Genomic DNA, 22,413 nt, shown 5'->3' on the forward strand with positions numbered 1-22,413 from the left:
TACAATGAATCTGACAGCACTACCTAACAGGACTTTCTGTAATGATGGAATCACTCTATCTGAACTCTGTGATAAGATAACAAAGAGCCAGATACGGTTATTAAGCTCTTGAAATGTGACAAGTGCTACTGAAGAACTAAATTTTTTAATTTTTAAAATTTTAACTGATTTTCATTTAATGGTTATCATATTGGATAGGATAGGTCTAAACAGACATATAATGTGTGACAGTTGTATTTTCTCATTTTTCCTTAATGAATATCCATTACTTGTAATAGTACTATTAAGACAAAACCAGAAAATTGTTCATCTCTAATATACTGTATTTAAAATCATAGGAGATAAGATTATACCAGAGTTAGTACCACACTGACCCTACCCTTTGCTCCCCTCCCCCAATCCCACGCCACTCCAAGTTCCAGGACTTTTAACGTTATCAAAGTGCAAGTAACCATGGGAGTGATCAGGTAACGAAACACAGAGTTTGTACAAAGAAAGTAAATATATCTTTCTAGACAGCAGATACATAAAATGGAGTTACAATGAAATTATAAGAGGGATACTACTTTAGGAATAAATTATAAAAATAAAAACTTGGTTTAAGTTTTAGTAGATAATTTTAGGATTTTGTTTTTATTTTTATTTTTGTTTTATGGTAAAGCTAGGTAAAGATAATCTGTCACTGTAAATTTGCTAAATATCAGATGATCTAAAAGGCTAAAGAATAAAGAACAATTTGTTTGACAGACTTAAAGAATGAACTTTTTATGCTTAAAGAAATGTACTCTTAAATCCCACTAAGTGGAGAGAACTTTCAGTTCTCAGTCAAGAAAACATTTCTATTAAAACAACTCTGTATCAGCTCTATAGACTGTAGCAAACTAACAACTTTCTCCTTTCTTCACTGGTAAGTGGCAGAGAATCTAAATCATTTGCCTCTTACATAGGATAAAAGTGTTAGTGAAATTATTTGGCTAAGTACTTTGAGCTGCCTCTTGGGAAAACATTCACTGTGCATCATCTATCCATAGCAATTTTGGGTAAATTTACAAGCATCACCTTGTTCTCTCTTCTTCCTCCCTAAGTCAACTCTTCAGTTCCTAGCAGAAACAACTCATGGGTTTAATCTGCATGTAACAAAAACAAATGTTTGACTGCCCATTCATTATTTTAAAAAATCCATTGTAGCCCTAGCTGGTGTGGCTCAGTGGGTTGAGTGCCCAACCTGCAAACTAAAAGGTCACTGGTTCAATTCCCAGTCAGGACACATGCCTGGGTTGTGGGGCAGGTCCCCAGTTGGGAGCATGTGAGAGGCAACTATCAATGTATCCATCTCACATCAATGTTTTTCTCCCTCTCTTCCTCTCTCTAACAATAAATAAATAAAATCTTAAAAAAAGAATCCATTGCAACCAGAAGTCAATGCATGATTAGAATCAATATCCAACAATCCATCCTAATGATGGACAGCAATGATTTCACAAATGGCACATAATGTAACACAATTTATGTCTGACTATAAAACGTGTCTTATATTTATATATGAATATGAGGGTGCTAGACATACTGCAAATTCAGATTACTTTAAAATAAAAGAACCTCAAAATACCACCTAAGCAAGAAGTAGAAAATTACTCGGCTTCCTTATCTATACTAACACAGACTAATGCAAAAACAAACAAACAAACAAACAAAAAACAGCCAGATAGAACTGAGCTGCCATCTTGTGAAATTGTCCATCCATGTACATTTCTTGAATATACAATTAGATACCAGTGAAAGACCATAAGAATACAAATATGAATAAGGTTATTGTTATTTCCCTACCACAGAGAACTAAATCAACCAGGCAAAAAGAAACAACTAAGATCTAAGCAGAATACTACAGGAATATATAACAAGGCACTAACTGATTTGGAGCATGTTCTAGTTCACACATTACCTGACTCAGTTTAAGAGACTGTCTCAATACTGTGGGACTACGAAAAGCTATGAAAATTCTACCCAAGTCAATCACATGAAAAAATAGGTCACAAAAAAATCTATGTGTATTTTGATCTCAGTAAACAAAGAGAAGGCATAAACAAAAAAAATGCTTAACTATTAGGAATTAATGTGTTCTTTTATGGAATGATTCAGGCAATAAGCATTAAAAATAACCTATTTCCCTAAATGATAAAAATATACTTCCAAATTGGAGGGGCAAATAATGTTATTTTAGAAATAACTATGTATTTTAGGGAATTATTTTCTAATTAAACAAGGTCTACTGATTTTTACTCTTAGATTTTAAAAATATGCCACACAATATATTCTACTTTTCATCATGAAGTAGATTATTCTTTCATTTTAATTTAAAAAATACATGCTAAACAAGTTGTTATAAAGTACTTCAGAGATCCTTAAACCAAAACCTGCTTTCCTGCATTTCTGTATGTAATTAAAAACATAATCTTATTTCACTAGAAACTGTTTTTAACCTAAAAAAATTGTCTAATAGAGATCTTATTATTTTAATACTGGTGAGGCGCCAAACACATTTGTATTTTAACTGATAGATTAGATTTCACCAACATTAAAAACATTCTCTTGTCTAAAGACACCACTAAAAGTCAAAGCACGGACTGGTAGGAACCACGCACAATACACACATCTAACGAAAACCCATGTCCATTGAATATGCTCACAACTCAACAATTGTGGTACCAAAAAAGGTCAAAGATCTGAACCGAGGCAGCCCAAAGAATATACACAAATAACCACTAAGTACAAAAGAATATGCTCAACACATTCAAACATCAGAGCTTCTCTATCAAGTTCAACATACATGTATCATTCTACTCAGCAACTGCACTCTTAGGCATCCACTCAAGAGAAATGAATGATTTGTTCACACCAAGACCTAAAAACCAATGTTCACAGAAGCCCTCTTCATGACAGTCAGAAACTGGAAACAACCCAACGTCCGCCAACTGGGCTACATCTGTATGATAAAACACCACACAACAACAAATAGGAATGAACTACTGATATGCACAATATACACGGACAAAATCTAAGCTTAAGCAGATCCAGAGGAAAAAAAGACTTAAATAGCTAGAATCACACGTGAAAGGGGGTCCATTACTACCAAGTTTACCAAAATAGAAAAGATTATAGAGGAACGTTATGAAAAACTGTGGAAAACCGGAATGGGCACAGGTATAAGAATGAAGCTGGACCCCTTATCTCACATCATCCGTAAATATTAACTACATGCTGACCATCCTACCCCTGGGTTGGCCTAAAAATAGAGGTAAAGCTATAAAACTCCTACGAGAAAACAAAGGGTTAAATATTCATAACCTGGGATCAGGCCATGGATTCTTAAGTTTACGACAGCAAGCACAAACTAAAAAAGAAAAAGCAGACTTTTTACTGCTATTAACAAATTACCAAAACTAAAAACTTGTTGGCCTCAAAGGCCATTATCAAGAAAGTGATAATACAGAATGGGAGAAAATATTTTCAAATCACTTATCTGGTAAGAAATTTATATCTAGAATACATTTTTTAAAAAAACTCTTACATCTCAATAACAAAAAGACAACCCAATTTTAAAATATTAACAAAGTATACAAATAGGCATTTCTCAAAAAAAAAAAAAAAAAGGTATATAAATGCCCGCGAAAAAGGACATGAAAAATGGTGCTTGATGACATTACTAATCCAGGAAAAGCAAGATAAAACCAGAGTGAGGCTCTGGCACAGAGTCCCCATTCTCCCCTGGAGACGCGCTGGGGATCAGGCAGACAGGGCCCCCGTGTTTCTATTCAGGCAGAGTGGACACAGCACACAAGAGAGATGAAAAACAAGCACATAAATACACCATGAAACGAATATGTAATTTCAGGTAATAAGTGCTATAAAGTAAAATGAGACCTGGTGAGGGAAACCAGACCAGCAGGGCAGGTTAGGAAAGGTTAACAGCGCCCTCTACACAGAAATCCCGCTAAGGTGCTTTACTTGAATTATCTCATCTAATCCTCTTAACACCTACATGAAATATAGTTTTAACCAACATTTTAATAATTAGAAGAGAATAAGTAATTTGCTCAAAGGCTTGGGTCTCTTCGATTCTATCTAGTATGACATACGCTATTGAGAGTGGAAATGAAGCTTTTTTTTTTTTTAAGTTCTGTTAGATTTTAAGTAGCAGTTTGAATTTGGGGCTCCCAAGTAAGGATCCCCTTAGTCTCTCCATAGAGGACAAAGGAAACCTAGAATTATCTGAAAGTAAAGAGGAAGAGAAAGCAAGTGGCAGGAACTTTGTTTCTTGAAAATAATGTCACTTGCTCTATTCGGTCTTTCTTCCTTCTCCAAAGAACTGCTCTTTATTAAGAGAATTACAGCTTAATGCTTTTCTTCCAGGAGTGTTTTAGAAGGCACTCCTGGAAGGTGGGGGGCATTCCACCCCCTGTCTTCAAGCTCTGAAAGTTGTAAATGGAAAGTCTTTCACCTCCTTTTTCCCTCTGGTAGGCACCTTATTCTTTTCCACAGAAAAAATTCATACATCTTCCTCAGTGTGTCTTCCCATCAATACAGCAAGGAACTCCATCAGCCTTTTCGACCTGAAGACCTGGGTTTTTCTCTGCTTATCATTTGTTTCATTATTATTAATCTCGTCCATCAGTTATTTTTTCCTTCTGGAAGTCCTATCCCCATGTGAGGTTTTAAAATAATAATGTTGACTTCTTAATTTACTTACCTTTTCCTTCATGATTCCCATATGCTAACATTTTGCTCTGTGCTGGGGAATATTTCTCACATATGATTTTCCAGACTACTATTATGATCTTTCTTTAATTCGTCTGCTGAATTTTTTACTTTAGAAAAAATGAGATATAGTTTTGGCCCCAGAAATTTTCTTCCATGCTACACTTCAATTTCCCTGAGGGATCTTTTTATTTTTATCTCTTCATGCAGGTGTTTATCTGCCCCTTAAGCAGTCCTGGATGTGTATTCTGATTGTTCACTCAATCTCCCTCTCTAGTTGACAAAGGCTGTTACTTTTGATTAGCCTTTCTGGACTTCAAGTCTAGATGTCGGGGTATTCCAAACACTGAAAACACCACAGGTGTTAGAAGACCATGCATCTCTATTATTCTGTGGGGCTGTTTGCTGGGGAAGCCAGAAAGCTCTGTGTTCCCTGCTAAGGAACCCAGAAATCTCCAAAGGACACATGCTCTGTCCTCTTCTCCCTTGAGACTGGCAGAGCATAAGGAGAGATGGGAGTGTGGTATCCATGTAAATAGTGTGAAGGCAGTGGGAATTGTTATATAAAGACTCAAGAGATCTCTTTATTAGTTTAAAGGCCCCATAATAGAACTTCCACTTCATTATCTTTTCAAGATCTCTGCATCAGTTATATGCATTTGGAAATATCAGAAACCAATTGTGTCTACCTAAACAGAACTGACAGGAGGGCGGAGGACCAATCTCAGAAACTAAATTAAAAGCTGTAGCGCAAGTAGAAGGAAGTACATTATTTTAGCAGGAACATTATAGCCAGGCCCCTGCCAACACTTTAGCAAAAAAGTTGCTGCTGTGAATGATTCCTTGGTACCTCTAAGACTTTGTACTCAAAATTCTACACTACAGAAGGGTGTGTCTGATCAACCAAACCACGGCCATCCTGACTGCCCAGGGGTAGGAAGAAGGAAGATCTGAGTCCACAGGCTTCTGTAGTCTTCCCCAAAATGACAACTCAGCATTTCAAATGTCCAAAATCAGTAAAGAAGTTGGATACTAATCAGTCAAACTTAATAAAGGAAAAAAAAAATACATGTCCATTATGACTCCCAGACCTTATTATCAGGTGATTTTGTGAAAGATGTACCTACAGTTTGCTTTTAAAATGGAGTATGAAAACACTAACACCTGGAGAGTCTCAAAAAAATCATATGACATATTTTCAGAAGAGAAGACATTATATATCTGGGTGTAGGAGAAATGAATACAATCTAAAGGCAGAAAATGTTGATTTTTAAAGTAAATTAGATTAAATACAATATAAAATTACATCATCAATACCACTGTAATGAACTCCAGCATTTAGATTATTTTTTAAAAAATAATCTCAGGCTATATTTTGTTCTTTTCAATGGTAACAAAATTGCACTTATGAAAGTAACATGGGTTCTTAGGCTTTTAAATTGAAATTTTTTAAAAATGTCAATAAAGGGCAAACAAGAGGAACCAGGAAGTCTGTATCACACAGCAGTAATAATTTTGGTTGAGATTTTAGCCATAACAATAGTAATAATAGCAATCAATATTTATTTAATGTTCACCATACCAGGTACTCTAAGTACTTTACATGTATTACCATGCTGATCCTCCCAAGAACCGTGTGATATATGGGTAGTATTCCCATTTCACATGTATTGAAACATGGAGGTGAGGAAGTAGCCCCTGATCTCACATGCTGCTGGTAATTGGAGGGGTCAGGATATAAGACCAGGGCACTGGGTTTTTGCAGCAATCCATTCAACCAGTGGTAATATGGCTTGGGCTCTACCTTTATAAATATCAAATGTATTCATTATTCTATATAGAGATATGATTAATCTAAAAATAATCAAGCCAGCATTTCACCATCCAATCAAAAACCTTTTAAAAATTAAGTTTGCATAGTAATCACTCCAAATCATTATTCCAGTGAGAAGGTGTATGTGTGTGGCGGGGGACCTTCCAATTCTTTTACCCAGTTGTCCCAAAGAGGAGATACGCCTAATAGAAACATTGCAGAGTTCCTTAACTACACTCAAATTCAGAAAGCATGATGTAGAAGCTACCAGAGGTTTCAGTGTACCTAAGGATAAAGTTAGTAGTTTTCCTGAAAGCTAATTAAGTGTACAGAAGGGTCTACAACCACTCTTGTTTCCCACGATAACTGTGTTACATACTTTAATAGCAGGTGTAGCCTCGATTATATTTTGATTATAATTTCAAAAGAGCTCTTTTCCTTCTCTCAACTTTAACAGGGCCTAAGAACTTACAGGGAAGGGGTGCCAAAGCCTACTCAGGGCAGCAGGAATAGGAGAATGTGGGAATCCATTCTTTAAAAATTCAAATCTTACATCTTGTCCTTTATTTCAATGGGACCAGTATAAAAGGAACATACTGCATTATGTACTTTGGAAGGGGGATTAGGAGAAGGAAAAGGAGAGGCATATTAATTTCAATAAGACATTAAAACCACTAATAGAATGAAAAATTCAGAGAGGTACAGATAAGAAAACAGAATACTGAAGCACAGAAAGGAGAATGTGCAAAAAAGGTGAAAACTATATAAAATTCTATGACTTATGACAGAAAACTCCAAAGTATATGACAAGGTAAAGCAATAAGGGATGAAGGTAAGGAAGTCAAAAGTCTAGAAGATTAGATAAGAATACGAATCTAGTTCCGTAATAGTTATTACACAGTAACTTATCACAAATAACTTAATTTCAAGCTTTTCAGGGCAGTGTTATGTAAGGACTTAGTCCGCAACATGGCTGTTTTAATCAGAGACTTAGGAGGTAATGGAAGAATCAACTAAAAATAGAAGATGTCAATGATCAAAAAGGATAGGATATCCAAATGGTCATGTTAATGGATGTTAAAGTGACAAAAGATAATGACAGAAATGTGATTTAAAAAGTTATATGTTAAGCAATGCAATAATCTGAGAAAAACCGAAAAGTGTTAAGGCTGCAAAAATCGCTATTTAGAGGGAGAAAATCTTAATGGCACCACTACTCTGTCTTTGAAAATGACATTTATATTTGAGCCTTAGCATAAAGATAACTAAACTGAACTGGACATCATCCAGGAAGACAACAATTATGGAAACCAACCTGCCATGGGCGAAACAAACATCCACCATCTTGAGTGTGAAGAAATAGATGATACACTCAAGAGAAACTATGCCTGTCCTATAGAAGCTTGTTTTAGATTTTAAAATGAAAAATGTTATTCAATAAAGCAAAATCTAAAGTGTATATATATTTACATATATAAAAGAGAAAGAAATGCTGATTAAATACAATTTCATATAATCTCAATATTTACAATGGTTGAAAAGCTCAATTTTGTTTGAAATTGCTTTTTCTCTAGACTGTGGCACATACTGAAAATATTAAGCTTTGAATTACTGTATTTGAACTAGTCACTCAAAGCTTTCCAGTCCTAATAAAATAGCTGGCATTCAATTTAAGCAACATAAAGAGAAAGGCTTTGCCTCAGTACTAGATAACTTTCCTTGAATCAAACTAAAGCTTCCAAATATGGGATCCAATTCAGTATGAGTTTGTGCTTTATGATGGCTCTCATTGATGCTAGGGTAGAAAATTTGCCACCCTTTGGAGACAAAATTAACTAAATTTGACAGCAGTAATCTATCAAAATTTAGTTCCACACCAGTTAGCATTTGACTTGCATTTGGAGTGTTAATGTTGTGAATCTTGTTCTTAACCAACTTTAGATTACCATCTCTTTATTTCACTTTTGATGGAAAACCGATGGCCTCGAAGAATAAGAAATAATAAAACCCTCTCTGCTTATTCTAAGGGAACACTATTTCCACCACAATAAAAACACAAGAGAAAACAGTAAAGTTTATTAAGATTGTATACTGTCAGGTTGATCTTGTAATTTAGATATCCTCAAGTAATACTTACCAATACATACATCAATTTTCCCTTTAATAGCAGCTTCATGCAGAGGAGTGTAGTTCCAGTTGTCCCTGGCGTTTGGGTCGGCTCCCTGGCACAGTAACAGACTCACAACCTCAGCATGGCCGAAAGAGCAGGCGTTATGAAGTGGGATGAGACCTCCGTCGTCACGGGCATGGACGTTAGCCCCCATCTGTAGTAAGTGTTCTACGACATCCTTCCTTCCAAAACCTAAAAATAAAGAGGGAAACTGTCTTATACATTAAATCAATTTTGTAAAAAGATCGAGTAGAATTCCTTTAATGATATCAACAAATAAGAATTGAAGTACTATATTCTAAAAAGGGTTAAAAAAACCAAAAAGCTAATATTCAAATGAATTCTTTCATTTCACAAAACTTAGAACTGAGAAAGCTCTTTCTTTAGTCTGTGGGCAGTTCATTGAAAAAAGCCCAAACATTTATTCAATTCCTATATGTGCTGGGCAACAGCGCCAGACGAGACTCCTGGCCAAGGCATTCACCTTCCCCTGGTGCGTCACAAGACAAAATCAAATGTATAAAATCCACTCCTGTATTTTAAGAGATAAAGGTTATTTAAGTACTACTGACAACCAAATCACAAGACTCAACATTACAGTAGGTAAATTGGAGAAAAATGTATGGATACCAGAAATAGGCAGTGATAGTCTGTTTACAAGTTATTTAAAAAGGAAGAATTAAAGGTAACATCAAAATATCCCCCCTTGGGACTAGTGGCCAAACTGAATGAAATAGATGGTTAAGTGAAACAACTCAAGCTTGGATTTACTGAGTTTGAGGAAACAATATGACAAACAAATGGAAATATAGGCACTTAAAAATACCGAACCAGAACACTATTTAGTAGTACCACAGTTTTCAGACAGAAAAAAAGGGAGGTGAGCCAGAAGTGATCTGAGGCAGTAAAAGGACTAGGTAAACACTGACCAAGGAATAAAATACCATGAAAGCACATTATGGAAGTCAAAGGGCAGCAAAATCATGCGATGTCCAGCACGATAAGGATTTCAGTGAGAGCAAGAGAAGGGGAAAGACAGCCAATGACAATTTAAAATTAATTGTATTACAGTGATGAAATTACAAGCTACATTGCAATGGGTTAAAAAACTGCAAATACTAGCGTTTTTATCTTTATCAACTAAAGCTTTACTAATGATTCCTTCCTACTTTAAATTTTATTAGGTCTTATTGGCCAGGTATCAGTGCTGCCATGCTATTACTTGCTGTGTAATGCTGTTAGAGAACAGCATCTTAAACAAAACTAAAACACAGTAAAAGAGTCATATTTTCCTTCATTTTATGCATATAAAAACTAAATAACTGTGTAAAAAACAGAAAATAAAAAGCGATTTATTTCAACATATGTTCTACACACTATCTACCGTAAAAAGTCACCAAAGTAAAATATAAGTTTCCACCAATATACGTATATCTAAGTGAGAATTAGGTTTCCATAGAAAATATCCTTCAAATTAAGCTGATATTTTGGGGTAAAAATAGGTCAATATTTTATTAGTAACTGGAATACCAAAAGTATAGGAAACATGCTAATGTAACTATCTTGCTGCCCTTTTTTTTTTTTAATATGTGCAGAACTTTAGAGATGTTAGGTTCTGTTTACCTCTCTAACTTCAATGTCCTTTTTCCCTACTATCACAGACCTAGTCTCCCACTGGACAATAGGTGCTTTCTTTACTCACGAAGATTCAATGACCTCCCTTCTTTATAAACCTGAGTAAAGCCTGAGTACAAACTCATATTCCCCTAAATAGTGCATTAACAATGTTTGAGAACAAATTTCCTTTCTTCCCTAACAAAGTTAAAATAAGATATTTTATAACTCATCAACTGGCATTTTAGAAAAATATCCATTATAACTTGAAACAAAAGAGTGAAGTCTTACTAAAACTTTTTGATCTAAAATATAAAACAAAAATGCTCAGTATCAGAAAGAATGTGGTGAAACTGAAATGTGCTCACATCAATAATGTATAAATCGGAACCACATTTTAGAGTAAATGTGGCATTATCATCAATAGGCTTAACACATATACCCTCTGACTCAACATCACTTTTCACATTTTAGCATTTAAAAAAATATTCACAAATGAACAAAGATTTTGCATCAAGAATGCTTGTCATAACGTTATTTATAGGAAACTATGGAAATAATTTAGATGTCCAAAAATAAAGGCTCTGTTAAATAGGTGATGGTTTTCATATATCGCCCCATATTAAAAGGATGCTATGGACCATTATGAATGTACTTAATGCCACTGAATTATCGATTTAAAATGGCTGAAATGATCAATTTTATTTCTAAACAAAATTTTAACATTTTTAAATGTGTATATTTTGCCACAATTTAAAAAAATCACCCAAAAGGGTACAAACCATATACACAAGAAAAAAACAGGATATTATACAGAGGTGAACAAAAGTAGGTTTACAGTTGTAATACAAATAAATAATGCAATAATTAATAAACAATAATACAAGAATGCACTGTTTCATGTGTGTGTACCTGTAAACCTACTTTTGCCCATTGCTTTATAAAATTCAAAAACATAAGTTGTTTTTTAGATTAATCAGTCTTTTAGATTAAAAACAAATATGATAAAAATTTATATACTGGAAATATATATGGATAGAAAAAGAGACTAAATCATTGGTAGAATTATGAAATGTTTCTTCCTGTTTAACGGTTTTCTATTATAAAAACACGATTTTGTATAAAATATATATATATCTATACATACACATGTTTATAAAAGGGGGTGAGGTGAACAGTCAAAATCAGTAAAGACATTTTATGCAGCAATCACAAAGTCATCTCTTTCAATTTGGTTTTGAATTATTAAAATACATTATTTAATAAGGTTTGTTAAAGTTTATTCAAAACATATACTCTATTCTACTGAGTACATATCATAGTCATCATTTTATCAATGTTAAATGCTTATACATTATTGTTCACACATAAAGAGAACTCATTATATCTGATGGTTATACAAGGCCTTTGTTCATAACCAAAATCTTTGGTCACAATCATCCCTATGATTGATTTGCTTTTTTGGGTTTAAAGAACCAAATAAATAAATAAATAAATAGGATCAGTTCAAAGAACTACACAGAATTTGAAGTAACTTATCACTAACGGACTCTTAGGACAATTGTCTTGAACTGAAAACACTAGACACTTAGTGTGGAACACATCTTTAGTGTCCCACGAGCACATGTGAAAAAAGAGGTAATTCTTTTAAAAGAAATTATGTTGCTGCTTAAACACATATGTATGGCTCAATTTTATAAAGTACAAAAGAAAAACCAATGAACCCCCTCTATGATCCAGCAATGGTTATAAAAATTGACAGTGTAAAACTAATTTTTAGCAACGCACCGTATGCTGGAAAGAGCTCCGATCTGAGAGGTATACATAAAGTATAATTTAACCTTTACAGAAGAAATCTTTTCACTCACTGTACATGCCCTTTTCTTGACAACAATAAAACAATGGTAAGTAGCAATCATTTACTATGCTCTTAGGTGTGTCATGAAGTATGACAAATGCTCGACATGCACGAGCTCCTGCGGAAACACCCGCGCGAGATGCCATTACCCTCCTTTGATCGTTGAGGGTTCCTTCCCTCAGTTCTGACAGCGGTGAACTGTACTTCCAAACACACACCTTCAGTCTGTCTGCTCCCCAGGGCAAGCAGCTCTGTTTCAAGTCCCACAATCTCTTGTCTAGATGTCAGCATATCACCTTCTAACTGGTCTCTCTGCTGTCCCATCTGCCGCCCTGCAATTCATCCTTACAGAGTAGGCAGAGTGGTCTTTTCAGGGCATAGATCAGGTCACTTCCTGGCTCGAAATTCTGCAATGGGTTCCGATGATACATATAGTAAAATAATAATACTAACTCCTTATGATCTACAAGGCTTTGTGTGAGCTGGTCCTTCTCACCTCTCCTGCCTCTTACTGAGTTTCGCTCACCCTTTCACTTTCTAGTCCCTGAATACGACAAAGTCCTTTCAGCCTAAGGGACTTTGCACTTGCTGTTTGCCCTGCCTGAAGTCCTGGGACCCAGACCTTCACATGCCTAGCTCCGTCTTTCATCCAATTCTCAGCTCCAAGGAAATGCAACTCAGAGACACTGCGGCGAGCCACCCGGTGTAAAGTCACTCCAGCTCACACACCCTCCCCATCCCTGTTTTCAGTATCATTCAGTTTTACTTTCCTTCTGGACTGAATTACTACCTGAAAATGCCTTGTTCGTTTATTTGTGTATTTGCCTTTTGTGTCTCTCCCCATTCAAGCTGTTCCATGAAAGAGGTATCCTGTCGGTCTTATGAGCTGTTCTTATCTCCAATACCTAGAATAGTGCCTGATACACACTCAATAATGTATTTGTGGGCTACATGAATATATGCGTACATTAAGTTTCGTTCGCGAAGAGTAGACCAGAATAGTAAGTAAGCAGCTCTTAATTTTAATTTTATATTTTTAATGTACAAAAAGAAAACAGATTTAAAGGTTTTCCAACTACAAAAATATCAGAAATACTGAAAAAAAATCAGATAACTACCATGAATATTTTTATGATTAAACTTCCAGATTTCTTTGTCCAAACTTTGTCCTGTAATTCGATCTATCAATTTCCATTTTTAACTGAAATACTTGAGAATATTCATGTCCTCATCCTCAGTACATTAATATAATATACAAGCTTTAAAAACAGAGGCAAAACATAAGAATGTTATTTACATTTATGGTTCAGGTATCTGCATTTTTCTTTTGAAAATGAATACAATTGAATCTCTTAATCCTCCTTTCTTCCCCAGACATATCATTATGTAAGTCAATGTTTGTTACACCTCAGCATACCTTTATACTGTCCATGTTTTTAAACATATAAGTTTACATATTTATAGATTACCTAATTATATTTACATATTTCTATGTATTTCATATTAATATATTTATACATTATGTATTTTACAGTTCATGTTATTAGAATATATTTTATAGTCATATTATATCCTCAACATCACTAGATTCAGCCTATATTAGTGAGAGGCTAATAATTACGGCAAATATCCCCTCTTCTTGCTGGCAAAGAAAAAGTCAATTTTACTCAGGAATTGGACAGAAAGTAATATGGTAATTTTAGAGATAATAACAGAGAAGGTAATCCTTTCCCCAGTTTACGGAGTAAATCCTCATTACTCTATGCCAGAAAGGTGATTTGTTCCCCTCTGTCAGTAACTGGCAAAGAAACTGAAGGAAAAATCTAGAAGCTTCTGGAAAGATTTTTTTCCCCACTAAGAAAAGGTATGTGGAGGAAGAAGGCCCCTTTCTCCTCTCTACTTTCAGAAAATCTTCATATAAGGTCATGACATTTGGAATTGCTGATACCATGCTGGGAAGGTCAACAGAATTATGAAAATGCCGACATAGAACCCTACTGTGCTCATGGAGCACTAAACCAATTCCTGAACTTCCTACCTCTAGATTTATCAAGCAGGAAATAAATGTCCTTGGCTTTAAGTTTCTGTCAGATGAGGTTTGGAATACTTATAGCTGAACCGATACAAACTGATGTAATTATCTGTTCATATGTTTACTGACTATTCAAGTTTCACCTGATAGCTACTGGTTCATTGCCTTGATCCAACTTTCAATTTTCTGTTTGTCTTTTTCTTATTGTTTTGTAGGAGTTCTTTATATATTCTGAACACAAATGCTGTGTAGGTTATATGTGCTATAAATACATGAGTATACTCTCCATTTATGACTTGTCTTTAAACTCTGTTTACAATGTGATTTCATGCAAATTTTAAAGTTTAACAGAGTAAAATTCATCAACTTTTCCCTATACGGTTTGTGCTTCCTACGTGATCTTTAAGACATCTTTTCCTAATGCCACATTTCCTTCCAGGTTACTTTTATAATTTTGCTTTTCATGTTTAGATCTTTAATCTACTTCTTTGATGTGAGCTATGGACATTAGTGTTTTCCATATTTTTTCTTTTTGGTCAGTTTACCTGTTTAATAATTTAACTTTAAAATAAGTATAGATATTGAATGGGGCAGTGTCCATCACTTTGTTACCCTCGAAAAATTATCTTGGCTATTAATGCTTTTGGATGTTCGATAGGAATATCTTAAAGTTCCATGAAGAATTCTGTTAGAAATTGTTTTTAAAAACTCACTAATTAGAATTTGTCTTGGAAAGTTGACAAATTTACAATACTGTCTTCTAATCCATGTAGTATATAATACACCTCTCCTTCAATTCTGGTCTGTTAAGTTCTTCTATTTTGTGTGTTTCCCCATTAACATCTTGCACATATTTATCAGGTATTATTGGGTATTTCGATGTTTCCGTTGCTTTGGGGATGGAGAAGGCAGTGGTACATTAGGGGAGGTCAGTAAAGCCCAGATCACACACAACTTCTGAGACCTAAGTGTGGAGTTTGGATTTGAGCAGGGGTTTGCCTGCTAGCTGATATGGCTAGAGGATCGTGATGGGGTCAGAAAGATGGGCAAGGGCTAGTTCATATAGGGCCTTTACATTGGTTAGGAACATATTCAGATGCAAAAACAGAATACTTAAAATGGCAAAGGCTTAAAGAAAATGTACAGATTCACATCTCATACAATTTGTCTTGTCAAAGCAATCCAGGCTGGCGTTGTAGTTTAACAATGGTACTCAGAGCTCTTTAAAAGTCTTTCCACTTTGGCATCCTAAGCATATATGAGTTTTCTTCCACTTGCTTGTCATTTCCTCTTCACGAAACAGAGCGACACCTCCTCCAGGCCTGTTTTCATTGAGGTTCCCATACAAGAAGGGAGTGAAGGCAAAGAGAGAAAAAGGCTTTCTCTTGGCCTTTTTATTATTAAGGAAGTCCCCCCAGATATTTCGCCTGTATCTATCTCATTAACCAAAAATGTGTCATTTGTCCAACTACCCAAAAAGTCCGCAAAATCAGGTTTTTTATAGCTGGGCACACTGCTGCCTGAACAAAACCTAAAGTCTTGGATTAAGATTAAGGGAGAAAATAAATTTTGGGTGGATGATCAACAGTATCTCGACCACAACTCTGTAAGTCATGAGTAAGAAGGTTGGGCTTTATTGTAAGCACTTAGGAAGTCATTTATAAGAGAAATTACATAAAAATAGATTGGAGAAGGTCAAGAGCAAAATCAGACAGACAGGTTAAAAAATATTTGCCACAGTCTAGGCAAGAATTGATGGTGGCTTGGAATAGGATGGTGGCAGTGTAGGTGGGTCAAAATTAAAGAGAAAACTGGGATAGTTTTTAAAAGCCAAAATGACTGGCTCCCAAGTTTCTGGCTTATGCAACTCAGCTTATGGAGGTGCCATTTGGGGAAGGGTTGGGGCAAACAAGTAGCGATAAAAGGTTCATCCTGATGAACTGCTCTTCTCCAACTGCTAAACTAAGTAATATATAAACGTATTTTGTAAATTCCAACACCTTCTTTCTCCTGAAAAGTGTGTGAGGAAGAATTGTGTTATTTCACATATTCAAAGAAATTTAAAAATATACTATGCAGAAAGCATTGTTGCTGGCACTGTGAGAAAAAATTGAATTCATAGCACACAACCTAACCCCAATATACTTAACAATTTTCCTAATTATAATGTTAGAGTTTCAATTAAGGCCGTTTCAAAATGTTTCAATATCAAATGTAAGGCCACTGATGTCTATTCACCAGGTGTGGGTTTAGAGACAGAAAACTGTATCACTTACGTTCAGCATTTTACTGCCTAAAATTAAAGCTTCAAAGGAACAACGCTGGCCAATATTAAATCTTGTACCTAACAACTACGACTTGTAAAATTTAATAAAAGAAGAAAAACCTACAGTGTTTGCAGTATTTTAAAGCGATGTTTTTATTTATAGTAGCAAAATCACAGCTTAAAGACATTTTTCACTCTGATTGAACTGTCAGCAAAGCCATGACCCCTGTGCCTCCTTTGAACTACTAAACCCATTGGCCTGTACTTACACACCCAATGAGAAAATTTATATTCTCTCCTATACTTATTTATTTTTAATTTTTCCCCTTAAGTGTAAAAATTTTATATCCAAAGATACCTAAAGTGAAAGTAAAATAAGTTTGGGATCGTCTGGGAAAAAACTCATGAAGTCTTATACATATTATATCTATTTTCTAGATATAAAGGAAATCACAAAAGGTAGGCTAGGAAAGAAAAAAAAAGGTATTTGGTGACAATGTGACTTGTTCATTCTCTCTAAAAACATTAGAAAAAATTGGAATCTAAAATATTAGAATGATTTACTTACTATCTTAAGCATTATTAATTTGCTTCCATTCAAACAAAACAAAACAAAACAAAAGCCTTCCGAAGTATTCAATTTTACTGCATTTAAGGGAGAAAAGTACATACCACAGTTTCTGTAATCTGGGGGCTGGGGAAAATCTTGTGACATTCTGTAAAAGGGGTTTTCCATATACTGGGTTAAATTTGTGCAGTCCAGCACACACAAAACCATAGATACCCAGGAACAGATTCCTGCTTACTTTATAATAAAGTTCTATGACTAAGAAAAAACATTTTCTCTTTAATATTCAAAGTCATTATTGCTTCCTCTTCTCATTTCAGTTCTAACTACATTAGTCTTTAAATAAAGAACTATTTTATACTTCATTAGATCAAGAGCCACTGTTAAGCAACAGGGAGTATGCTCCCCATTGCTTCTAAAATAACAGTTCAGAAAACAAACTACAAAGTGACTTCTATAAAGTCAACCAAGTTGCATGTTTTTCATTTGTCAAAGGCAGGCTCTGACAGATTAATTTTTCCATTTTACAAAAACTGATTTAGAAAGGAAAACGTTCATACTTAAAGAAAAGTATTTAATTAGCAAGTACAAGGTTTGTCCAGAAAGTACCCAGCCATAAGGGTGTGGGGGAGACATTTATTGAAGATAGAAGATACAACCAGCCATAGGACAATGACACCTCAGTCCCCTTCAAAGTAGGCACTTTGGGACCTCACATAGTTCTCCCCATCACCATCAGCTGCCCTGTTGTATCTTCCTGAATCTCATCAACGGTCTGAAATCTCTTCCCTTTCAAAGGCAATTTTAGTTTTGGGAAAAGCTAGAAGTTGCAGGGTGCCACATTTGGGCTGGGGGGCGTTGGGGGGAGCGGCGCAGCGGGGGCTGAGTCACCTGGGTCACCAATCTTTGCTGACTGCATCCCATACATGTTCAACATTCTCAGGTGTTCTGCTTGTTGCAGGCCTTCCAGAACGTGGGTCACTTTCAACAGATCCTCAGCCATCTTTGAAGCGTTTGTGCCACACTTTTATTTTCACTGCACTCCTTGCATCATCCCCGAAAGCCACCTGAACCATCCGAATAGTTTCCGCAGAGGAATGTTCAAGCTTAACACAAAATTCAATGCAGATTTGTCCCTCTACTTGTGCAGTCATTGAATGCAACAGCCACATGGTACACATGCTCCCTCGGCGGCGGTACTACTGTCCTCACTGTACAGTGAAGTCATCATTGTTCACGCATGTGCATTCCTGAACACTCTCCATGGCTGCCGGGTTACATCAATGTCATGCAAACCACTTCTGTTATATTAACAATGGCTGGTCTTTTTCCAGACAGACCCCGTATAGTCAAGAATGTGTGCCTTCCTCAACCCAACTGAGAAATCACCAGAAGCAAAAAAGGGTAAAGGAGGAATCCCAAATTACAGCTAACAACAAAACAAAAATAGAATGACAACAAAAAAAATCCCAGCACTGTAAGAAATCACTCCTCCTTGGGGAGGAAGGAAAAAAAGGCTGGGTGTCACTGTGAGAAGAAACATCAGCTCAAGAGCTACCAATCAGGTAACCTAGACAGAGGACAGGCCAGGGCAAAGTGTTCACTCCTTCGCATTGTCACACCGTCCCCCATGCTACTGCAGAACAGGAAAGCAGTGTTTCCAGCGGAGCTCTCGCCAAAGGAAGAGGGGAAGCACCAAGGCAACTTGCCGGGGTGGGAAGTAAAATACAGGTAGACGCCCCATTAGGTATTTGCAAGGAAGGTGACAGCACTTAGAAGAGGGCTGGGGAAATCCTGGGCAACCAGAGTGTGTTCAGCAAAAGCCACCAGCCAGAGCCTCTGCATCCTGAGGCCTGGTCCAAAGTGTCTCAACCCTGAAGGACCAAAACCTAGAAAACGGGCCTTCACCACCCATAAAACCAATGCCCATCAAAACCCAGCGTCCTATAAAAGCGCAGTATTGACCCAAATAGCTGTTAGTTCTAAGGGAATATAAACTCAGAGTGGAAAATAATGATATGTCTAAGGAGTGCAAGCACCATGACAGAACAACAAAATGAAACTTGAATTAATAGACCAAAAAGAGACATTTAAAATTGGCAAATTAAATGTTGCTGGAGAAAAAAATGGAGAATATTAAAAACATGACATGAGAAAAATTTATCAAATAAAACCAACTGGAAGTATTGTCATGAATATAATAGCACAAATAAAAAATACAATAAATTGATTGAATAGTAACAGGAAAAAAGAATAAAACCCTGAGAAAATCAGGTTTAAGAGCTCTTCCGAAAAGTATCTGAAAGTGATGAACAAAACAGAAGGAGAGAATGAGAAAAGATAGGAGAGAGAGAGAATAAGAAGAGAGGAAACATAGAGAAGTAACAACGGGACTTCTCATAATTAAAGGAAAATATAAAATTTTACATTAATAGAGGAGTCCATGAAGTATACAACAGAATAGATACATTACAGTTAAGTCTAATAATATTAAAGGCTATGAAATTTCTAAATCATTTAGAAAGGAAACACAGATCTGAAAATAGCAGGAATCACCTGACTTCAGACTAAAAAGTCAACCATCTCTATTTTAAGAAAAAAGCATTTGGATGCTTAATTTCATATCTAGCTAACTTTTTATTTACATTTAAGAATAAAATTAAAATAATCTCAGATATGTAAAATCTTAAAGCTAAACAATAAAAGATCCTAGTTGAAAGTACTCTCATAAGAACACTTCAACATGATGAAAAAGGAATTCAAGAGCACCGTGGCCGGAGTGGCTCAGTTGGTTGGAGTGTCAGCCTGTGGACCAAAAGGTCACCAGTTTATTGCAGTCAGGAGACATAACCAGGACGCAGGTTCGTCCCGGGTTGGGGCACATAAGAGAAGGCAACCAACTGATGTTTCTCTTGCATCGGCGTTTCTCTTTCCTTCTTTCTTTCTCTCCCTCCAAATCCCACTCCTCTCTCTCTAAAGCAATGAAAACAATGTCCTTGGGTGAGGACATTTAAAAAAAAAAAGGAATTTAATAGTATGTGTGTGTATCTATACAACATGAATTTATTCAGTAAAAATCTATTGCTGTTTCAAGGAACATTGAACAATAAACCTAACAAATAATTATACAACGTATGGGCTACAAAGAGTACACAGCAATGCAAACTTAACAGCCTGGGATAGGAAAGCTTCCCTAATAAAGTGATATTCTGAGCTAAGACCTGAAGAAGAAGCAGATAACAAGACGAACAATAGGGATAAATATTTCAAGGAGGACAAGATACAGTATATCCAAATGTCAAGAGATAAGAAACATACTATATATTCAAGTACCTAAAAGAATTTCAGAATTGTTCAGAGAGACTGTAATAAAGATGCTGAAAGCAGCAACTAACTAATTAACTAAAATTAATCAGCAGCAACTGAAATTAACTAACTTCCTTCCACAAAAATCATGAAGAGAAATAGGATCATCCTCAAAACCAACGTATCATAACTAAAATTCCTGTGGACTGTACCCGTTGGTGCGAAGGCTACGGCTGTCCCTCCCAAAGTGGCACAGTCAGAATGTCTGCCATGTGAACTTAGACATCAGTAAAGAAAAATGCACCATGTAGATGAATAGCTGTATATATATCAACCTGAGAAATTAGAGGAGAAAAATCTAAAAGGACTCTTAAAATGCCACTGACATTTTTCAGTCTAACTCCCTTTATTTCGACACAGAATTTACTGCAGAAGTTACTTTTATTGTGTTGGTAAAGAAGGTATGGTTAAACAGCACAATGAATTAACCACAATAACTAGCTGTCAAAGGAAAAAAGCAAAATTTCTCCTAATAAATACTTTTGCTTTCACCTATAGTAATAAAAAAATTCCATCTTTCTTTTTATTTTAATGGCTGTATTTATTATTAAATAAATGGTTGAAGCAAACGGGCTACCTGCTTAGGGAAAAAAACCCTAACTTTTTAAAATCCTTACTTCTCAGTACAAAGCAAAATAAATTCAAAATACATTAAGGTGCAAAATGTCAAAATGATACCATAAAAACTTTAGGTAGATTTGTATGACCTCAGGATGAAAAAAAAAATTTTAAATATAAAGTAGAAGAAAAGAGAGGGAAATTTTAAAGCCAACTGATTTGAAAAGTCTATAGATAAAATTAAAAAACAAACCAGAAAAATATTTGTAATGATAGAGAATAACAAAAGGTGAATTAAAAAAAGTATAGAGAAAGAAGAGAATTCACAAATAAAGTGAATACCAATTATTTTTAAAAGTAAAATCAGTTACTACTACAGATATAATTAGAGAAATGCATATTGAAACATGAGACTGGTTATTTTAAAATAAAAAAGCTAAGAACTATGTTTCAAATAGTAACATTTGGAGACATGTATAAAAATGCTCTTAGGAGCACTATTCATAATAGCCAAACATATGGAAACTACTCAAATGTTCACTGACAACAGAATGGATAAGGACTGGTCTATTCTCACAATGAAATTTTATATAACAATGAAAATGAACAAACTCCAATTGTATAACATAGGTGAATCTCAGGCAAAGCAGTATATACTATATAATTTATATCACGTTTAAAAACAGACAAAACTAATCTCTCAGTAATGGAGATGTAGTGACTCAAAAGACACAAGACAAAGGCTTCTGGGTCACTAACAACGATCTAATTCTTGATCTGGGCACTAGTTACCCAGGTGTATATACTTTGTAAATTCACCTCACTATACACTTATGATGCGTGCACACTTCATAAATATGCTATATTTTAAAAAACAAACTATGATAATGGCTGGTGTTGCCAAGGGATACATATTAGAACCTATTAGCAAAACAAGTTTAGTAACACATATCTACATGCAAACATTCTCTAGGAAGAGATGTATAATATTGTCTTAAAAACTTTCAGCAATTTTAGTTCATTTCACAGGCTCAAAGCCCAGAGTTCTTATAACTTTACAACTTCATGAATACCAAGCTAGGTTTTTCCTCTGGGTTAATAACTACTTTATAAGCTCATAAATAGTAAGTAATAATTGTCAAAAATACTTTCTAAATCATAGAAGGTTGTACAAATATTCGATGTTCTTAATCTCACTTGACTTGTGAGTCTTACCCTAGGTTCCCTATGTCCTCAAGCAATGCTTCTCAACCTTGCCTGCATGTAAAAATCACCAGAGGAATTTTAAATAAATTAATAAGTAAAAGCCCTATCCCTACCTGTGCAATTGGATTTAATTGGTCTAGCGTTAGGAATCATTGCTTTCAAAGTGAGCATCAATATCAGCATGCTGACGGGACTTGTTTAAAACGC

At 35.3% G+C, this 22,413-nt stretch overlaps 1 protein-coding gene across 1 annotated transcript in view; it reads right to left on the reverse strand.

Annotated features, from left to right (window-relative positions):
• The window catches only part of TNKS (tankyrase), a 170,283-nt gene that overhangs the window by 134,230 nt on the left and 13,640 nt on the right, over window positions 1–22,413 (reverse strand). The window contains exon 2 of the mRNA XM_054566083.1: window positions 8,706–8,930. Coding sequence (XP_054422058.1) covers window positions 8,706–8,930 — 225 coding nt within the window. The remainder of the gene's footprint in view (window positions 1–8,705; window positions 8,931–22,413) is intronic.

This window comes from Pteronotus mesoamericanus, unplaced genomic scaffold, assembly GCF_021234165.1.
Source record: "Pteronotus mesoamericanus isolate MK-2021 breed Mesoamerican mustached bat unplaced genomic scaffold, CSHL_Meso_final contig_169, whole genome shotgun sequence".
NCBI lineage: Eukaryota > Metazoa > Chordata > Mammalia > Chiroptera > Mormoopidae > Pteronotus > Pteronotus mesoamericanus.